This window comes from Nicotiana tabacum, chromosome 22 (genome assembly GCF_000715075.1).
Source record: "Nicotiana tabacum cultivar K326 chromosome 22, ASM71507v2, whole genome shotgun sequence".
Taxonomy (NCBI): Eukaryota; Viridiplantae; Streptophyta; class Magnoliopsida; order Solanales; family Solanaceae; genus Nicotiana; species Nicotiana tabacum.
Genome location: NC_134101.1, coordinates 118,120,648 through 118,128,544, shown reverse-complemented (window position 1 = coordinate 118,128,544; position 7,897 = coordinate 118,120,648). Strand labels below are relative to the sequence as shown.

The 7,897-nt window shown below is 34.9% G+C and overlaps 1 protein-coding gene across 1 annotated transcript; it reads left to right on the top strand.

Moving 5' to 3' along the window:
* Nucleotides 1-2,850: 2,850 nt before the first annotated feature.
* Nucleotides 2,851-4,033, top strand: LOC107804990 (uncharacterized). The gene has a single exon (XM_016628962.2). The coding sequence runs from the start codon at nucleotides 2,884-2,886 to the stop codon at nucleotides 3,766-3,768; it is 885 nt and encodes a 294-aa protein (XP_016484448.1). The 5' UTR covers nucleotides 2,851-2,883; the 3' UTR covers nucleotides 3,769-4,033.
* Nucleotides 4,034-7,897: the final 3,864 nt, after the last annotated feature.

The window sequence follows — 7,897 nt, the reverse complement described above, 5'->3', positions numbered from 1 at the left end:
TGGCAAAATCTATTATCAAACAGGGGCTTAAAGTGAGTGAACTCTACGTGTTTAATTTTTTATAAAAACTGTTCAAATTTACCATTCAACTTTTAATTATGATTTTTTAGTTAATTTTCCATTACGGATCAGTACATAAATAAGAATTTTCCCTAACAATTGATTTACATTAGATCAAAAGTTTAACAAAAAAAAAAAGTTGCTCAGTTTCTCATGGTACCGGGTCAAATTTGGAATTTGAAACAAGAGGGGTTGCTCTGATGGTAAGCAACCTCCACTTCCAACCAAGAGGTTGTGAGTTCGAGTCTCCCCAAGAGCAAGGTGGGAAGTTCTTGGAGGGAAGGATGCCGGGGGTCTATTTGGAAACAGCCTCTCTACCCCAGGGTAGGGGTAAGGTCTGCGTACACACTACCCTCCCCAGACCCCACTAAGTGGGATTATACTGGGTTGTTGTTGTTGTTGTTGTTGTCACTGTCTCGTTGTATTCTATGAATGTTTTCATATATTTTTTTAATTAATATAGTCCTAAATATTTAGAGCATGTTTGGCCAAGGTTTTCGGACGTCCAAAATACTTTTTTCTTTCAAAAAAGTATTTTTAAAAAAAATTTAAGCTGTTTGGCCAATACAGAAAAATATTTTTGGCTAGCAACAAAAGCAGTTTTTCTGCTTTTGGGAAGAAGCAGAAAATTCTAGCTTCTTCCAAGAAGCATAAACAGAAGTGAAAAATTAACTAATTCAAGACAAAATTATCCTCACCATAAATTTATACTTTTTAAATTATCCCTTACTAATTTAATTTTTTTTTCATTTTTGTTTCTAGTTTTTACCATTCTTTTAAAATTAAAGATATCATATACATGAATCATATTGTAACTTTCCAAATTCTTTATTGGCTTTTCTTGTTTTGATTTTTTCTTTGTGTAATGTCTTGTAACTTTCCAAATTATCTTCTTCTTTTTTCACACTAAAGCAAATTATCTACACCCTTCTTTGGATTATCAAATCTCTTCCTACAAATAATCTTTTATAATTTCTTCTGTTATATGCTATTAATTCCCGAATTTGTAAAACAGTTATCAAATCTAATTTGTGAAAATTACTTACAAATATGTAATAAATTTACAATTCCATCGCATAATCTATCTATATATTATTAAAAGAAGAAAAAAAAACATCATGCATTAAGCCAAATGGTAGCCTGACAATAGGCCACTTGGTAATTTAGTACAAAGTTAGTAAGGTTAGGTAATACTAATTAGTTTCTTTTTAATTTAAACTTTAAAAAGAATTATACACTATGTGTTGTTAAATTAGTTACTCTTTTTTAGTTTGAGTTTAAACATACTTACCTATTTTTTTACAAAAAAAAATTATTTTTATATATTTAAAATTATTTCTGTTTTACGCTCAATACCATCTTTCAAGTTTGACACCCAGAATCATCTAGTTACAATTATCATGGCTATACATAATTTCATTCAACGTCATTCTTCTACCGATAAGGAATTCAATTATTATGCTAATGAAGACATTATTGCAGAGATTGAGGAAGGAGATGTGCCTTCTAATATTCCTTTAGAAATGCAAGACAAGTCTTCTACTAATATGGAGGCGTTGTGTGATAAACGTAGAGATGAAATTGTTGAGAAATATTATCATGTGTGAGTGACTTTACTTATTATTTTATGGTAGATTATTAATATATAGTAATTTGTGGAATAGAACTTCTACTTCATACTGAATGATGTATTTTGATGATTCAAATCATTATGTAACAATAAGTAATTATACTAGATAATAATAAATGCTTTGGTATAACTATATATGTAAAATTGATTTAAATCTTTAGTATGTTTGTTTACTTTATGTTGTATATTTTAATTAAATAAAATAAAAAATAATAAAAGTCACTTACAATAAATATTTGAGTTCATTTTTCTCTTTAAAAAAATTATAAGACCTTGGTACTATTCTTTTTGGCAATTTGATACTCAAAAGCACTTTTTAGAAAGATTGACCAAATACAATTTATCTATTAAATATTACAAAAAGTACTTTTTAAATGAATTGACTAAACGCAATCTGTTTCTTTTCAAAAGTACTTTTGAAAAAGATACTCCAAAAAAAAGTATTTTTCAAAATAAGCAGATTTTGGCGGCTTGGCCAAACGGGTTCTTATAGCCTGTTTGGCCAAGCTTCTCAAGAGGCCAAAAGTGTTTTTTTTCCCAAAAGCATTTTTTTCTCAAATAAGCTTGGCCAAACACCTCAAATAGCAGTTTCAGAGAAGCAGAAAAAAATAGCTTCTTTCCAAAAGCAGAAGCAGAAGCAGAAGCAGTTTTGGCTTTTGTTCTTACCTAAAATACCCTTAACAAAATATAGTATATACCAAAATAACCCTTAAACCTAATACTTAGGATATTAATTTATAAATATTTCTTCTTATTTTTATGAAAACTTTCTAATATATAGTGACTTTAGGGGTGAATACTTTTATATTTGTTGAAGGAATTTTAATATATTTAACTTATATTAAAAGAATTAAGTACTTTTAAATTCTATTTTCATATTTTACTTAAATAAAATGATTTTTTTAATTATTGCATGTAATAACAAAATTTTGATATTATTTATTTACTTACTATAATATTAGTTATTAAGTAAATCTATTCATGTCCTTATTCGTAATTTGACACTTAAAAACACTTTCTAAAAAGTTTCGCCAAATACAAATTATTTTTCAAAAGTGCTTTTCAGACTGATTAGCCAAACACAAACTGCTTCTCCTCGAAAGTACTTTTTTCAAAAATGCACTTCTCAAAATAAGCTGATTTCTCCGGCTTGGACAATTCTAATTGTCCCAGCTTTCAATTTTTCGCAAGTTATGGCTTCTGCAATGACTCGTACCAAGCTCCTTAAGACACCTCTTGTGTCTTCTTTTCCATCTTCTTCTCCACTCTCATACCTCACCAACCATAGGTCTCATCAAATTGACCCAAAGCTCTCAACTTCCCTCTGTTCAATCTTGAACCACAAATCCAATTTCAATTCCCCTGATTTTCACATCCTAAATCCTTCACTATCTGCCTTGAATCCATTGTATTCCACTGTTTTTAAGCCTCAATCAGCAGTACAAGAAAAACCCGTTAAATCATCTATCAAATCAACCTCTTTTCTCCAAATTCAAAGCCAAACTCATTTTCTTGAAAAAATTGCACAAAACACTAATCCATTCAATTCTTGCTCCAATTTAAGGTACTTTTCAACTTCTGATGACGGAAAACATCGAAACTCAAGTGAGTATCCTAGACAAAATCCGGAATTTAAGCACCAGGAGATCGAAGGACCGACTGTTGAGCGTGATCTTTCGCCACTTGCAAATGAGACCCGTGAGGTGCTCGAGAAAATGCTCAAGAGAATGTATAGTTTGAGCAAGGCATTTGCTGCGCTTGGTCTTGTTCAGCTTGGTTTGGGAGCTTGGCTTACTTACATGACTCAGTCCTCGCCCGTTTATGAGATCTCTATACAGAGTTTCTTGGCCTTTGGACTGCCATTTGCTTTGGCATTCATGTTGAGGCTGACGGTGAAGCCCATGTACTTCTTTAGGAAAATGGAAGAACAAGGTAGGCAGCAGATTCTCACACTTACTCTTCAGGTTGCCAAGCAATTCAACGTAATGTTTCTACGGTTTCAAGGTGTTTCTTACTCGTGTATTGTTGTTGCATTTGTTGGATTAGTCCTCGTTGTTTTCTCTAAGTTCAGCAGTTAATTTTTAGCAAGTAATAAGACATTTCTAATGATGGAATTTATTCCTTTATGTACCTTTTTTCTCTCTATGGGGTGATAGTGAAGCTTAAAATGAATCTCTATGGTTTTAAATATGTTGTAATCTTGGTAGATTGAGAAGTTTTTCGTGGCTAATGGATGATCATAATGAATGTGAAAAGTTGCATACTTGTTAAGGTATTCACTGGGAAAAAGAAAGCTTTGTGTTCTTCAGTTCAATGTTAATTCAGAAAAGAAAGGTTATTTCAGCTCCAATTTTGCCATGTCTGATTTCTGCTAGTATTTGCTGATCCATTTTTCCATATGCTTTTTTCTTTAGTCATCTGTTTAATGTTAATATGGTATGGGATGCAGCATTTGGTTAAACTTTCAACTTTTAGCAGCACAGCAAATCTTGAGTATTCCTCTTCTTCTTACTTCTTTTCCAATATCATATCTCACACGTCCTATAGACCACTGTTTAAACCCAAAATCTCAAGTTCCTTTTCTACAATCTTCAATCACAATTACAATTCAACATTCCAATAATCTTCTTTTGAAAACCCTTCAAAACCCCGTGTGGATTCATCACCAAAATCATCGCCCCTCCTCCTCCTACACCATAGTAGCGCACATTTTGTAGCAGGGGCAAGGCACGAGAACCCTTCAAATTTAAATTTAAGACGGGTGTCGTGCGAAAAATAAAAAGTTTCTTAATCTATTACCCAAGGAGCTCTATAATAAAACGCCAGAGGAGTTCCGTGGAGAACTCAGATATTGTTAAACTCGATGGAATATTAAGATACCCTATATCCTTTAGATGCATCATGTTTTTATTTTGGGGTGTTATATATGCGAGGTAGAAATACCGATTGTCTTGATGTTTCGGTCCTAATATATTTCCAAATTAATAGAAACTAAGGCAATGGAGCAGGTCAAACTATTAAGGACCCTGCAGGAACAAGAGTTCGAAACCTAAATGCCAACTTTTTGGACTCAAAATACATTTCTACTGCCTAAAAAAAGATACTTTTCTATATATAACGTAGTATTACACCGCGTTATGTATAGCGCGGTATAATACCGCGCTATACCTGATTGTGAGCCCACCAATTAGTCTCATGCATTTAACTAACATAACTGTAATTCAAATATGTATAGCGCGGTATTATACCGCGCTATACCTGTTTGTGGGCCCACCAATAAGTCTTCTGCGGTTAACTGACATAACAATAATTCAAATGGGTATAGCGCGGTGTAATACCGCGCTATACATAAAAAAAATTCAGCCCCTCGAGCTAGACATTGCCTTATTTAAAGGCGTTAGGATTTTATGAAAATTCATTCAAAAAATATTCTAACTTCCGTTCAAACTTTTCTTCTTGTTATGAAGCACTTTTTATAATGTTTGAAGAGCTAAAAATAAGGATTTCATTATATTGGAGGGGGGGGGGTGAGGGGTGAGGTTGTAGTGGAGAATAACTCTGCGAGGTATAGTTCATCTCCACAGTGTCATGTTAAATTGCCGCTTATAATGGAGTACGATAAATTGGTATCATTGTTACATAAAAAAATGAGTGTGAGAAAACGTTCGATGAACCTTAAAGTAACCGGTAGATTTTCGTATTCTATGACTCCGCAGGGGTTTGCTTGTTATTCTGAGTTTAACATCGAAGATAATGAAACTCTTAGAGATTTTTTGCGAATTCCGGATGAATACGGGGAATTTATTGTGATAAAATTGTTGGAAATGTACGTCAAGGCTGAGTACGCTGGCAATAATGAGATTGCGCAAAGCAGGGATAACCCCAGTCATCGGGTGGTTATTCTAGAGCAATTTTAGCCCAACAGGTTCCTGCTGAAAGAGTTTGGCCGGATCTTAACTTATATCTGCGGGCGAACGAGGAGCGAGGAAATAATTTCTCTCCTACTTTACATAATCCACAAGACGACCGGTAAACTTCAATTTTCCTTTTTGTTACAATGTTTATTTTTTGTTGAATTGAATTTGTATTAACACTCATATTTTCTACAGGGGATACCGTCCGGATATGAATTTTATAAGTTATGACCCCATGCCCAGTTGGAATATGCGTAGTTCTGGCGTGTTGGATCACGGTGGTCCATCCGGGAGTCATCACTAACAGGAAAATATCCATCATGGAATGTCAACGCAGTACGACTTGTAAGTGAAGTGATATAGCTATATGTAAAATATTTATCAATTTGAGTAGCCTATCATTTTGTTCTTTTTGTGCAGTGAAAATGAGCAACTTGATGGTCCTGACCTCACTCAGTTGTCCGTAGACGACGTATTTACTCGTGATTTGGCAGATGCACAGAGTCAAAAAGATAATAGTGATTATAACAACAATTTCGATGAGTCTGGAGATGACACACCCTTCCCTGACGAGGGTGATGATGAGGAGGAAGTGAATGTCGAACCTGAGCTGACGAGGGAGCATGCTCCTCCGCCTCCCGTTAGACTAAGGGTGTATGAGTCCCACGTGCCATTTCATGAGCGGAATATTCCCTACCTTGATAATTTGCCAAGTATGACGGATGTGGATGCCCTCACAAGGGATGCTGACGATTTTCGGTCAGCAATGTGGGATGAGTTTAGACAAACGGTGCTGGCAAAGGGCATGTATTTTCTCGATAAAGCTCGCTTAACTAGCGCTGTAAAAATGTACAACGTAAGAGAGTGCAGTGAAAACATTTACCAAAAAATGTTGGACAAGTGCAGTGTGGAATTACCAGCCTTGTGCATCAAAGTTCAGTCGGTATTCAAAGATACCCAAAGCAATGCTTACACGAAAGGGGGCAGAACCTATTTTCTAAGAGTAGTGAAAGTGTGTGATAGAGTTTTTAAGAAATTGAGTTGATAGGAGAAAACAGAACATGATCCATATATGATCAGTTCTTGAAAAAATAGAAGAGTATGACAGTTTTTGTAAGGAGATGAGTAAGACAATCTCAGAATCAAAACATCACATAGTTCAGGGAAACAAACACAAACAGGGGACAGGGGGCATGGGGACAAGTAGTTCACATGTAAGAGCATAGTTGCACATACATAGTCATCAGAGAAAAACATTTCAGAACTTAGGTAGTCACAACATTTTTACCAAAGAGGTTCAGGGTTACATGCTGATAATTGTACTGGGGTAAGGAAGAACATGCATTAGACAAATAACGGAAGTAGTAGGCATGCTGAATTAAAGGAAAGATAGACACATCAATTAACACAGAGACATGCTAATTGCAATGAGAACAGCAGAACCATAAGTAGAAGCAAAAAAAAGAAACAAGAGGAAGTGCAATACACATAAAAACATGTTGTTTTGGAAACTGTAAATCAAATAGGAGACATACCAATCAAGAGTAAGATAATATAGAGCAGTGGTGTGCAGGGAAGTAGAGCAGGAGTGTATGCAGACCAAGAGAAGGAGAGCATGAGAGTCAACTCCGGAGGTATACAAGGTCAAATGCCGTAGACACTTTATGTGTTGTAACTGGATGTTGCGTGCGATCAAGAAGGAAATAGGGTTGTGGAAAGTGGGTAAATATATTAGCACACACAGATGTGAAATGGATACATTCAATCTGAATCACTTCAACTTGGATGTAGACTTGATTTCTCTTGTCTTGATTCCACACTTGGAAGTGTCCATTAGGTACAAAATCAAAGAGTGTATTACATCCGTCCACCAGGAATATGGGTGTACTATAACCAAAAGAAAGGCATATCTCAGACGCAAATGTGCATTTGAAATTATTTATGGTGGCTGGGATAAGTCATTTTCATCTCTACCCAGGTACATGGCCATACTGAAATACTTTAACCCCGGGACTGTTGTTGAATGGAGGCATGAGCGGAGTCCGGGAATACTGAAATATATTTTCAACTATGTGTTCTGGTCATTTAAACCAGCAATTGATGGTTTTGTGCATTGCCGTCCTGTAATTTCTATAGACGGTAGTCATGTCTATGGAAAGTATGATATTAAGCTTTTAATCGTAGTTGCAGTAGATGCCAACGTACAAATATTTCCACTAGCCTTTACTATTTGTGCGAATGAAAGCGTAGAGACGTGGATGCTTTTTTTTTGAACCACTTGAAGCAACACGTT

Bases quoted from the DNA above. Each gene is read 5' to 3' on its own strand.
- LOC107804990 (XM_016628962.2), top strand. From the start codon at position 2,884: ATGGCTTCTGCAATGACTCGTACCAAGCTCCTTAAGACACCTCTTGTG.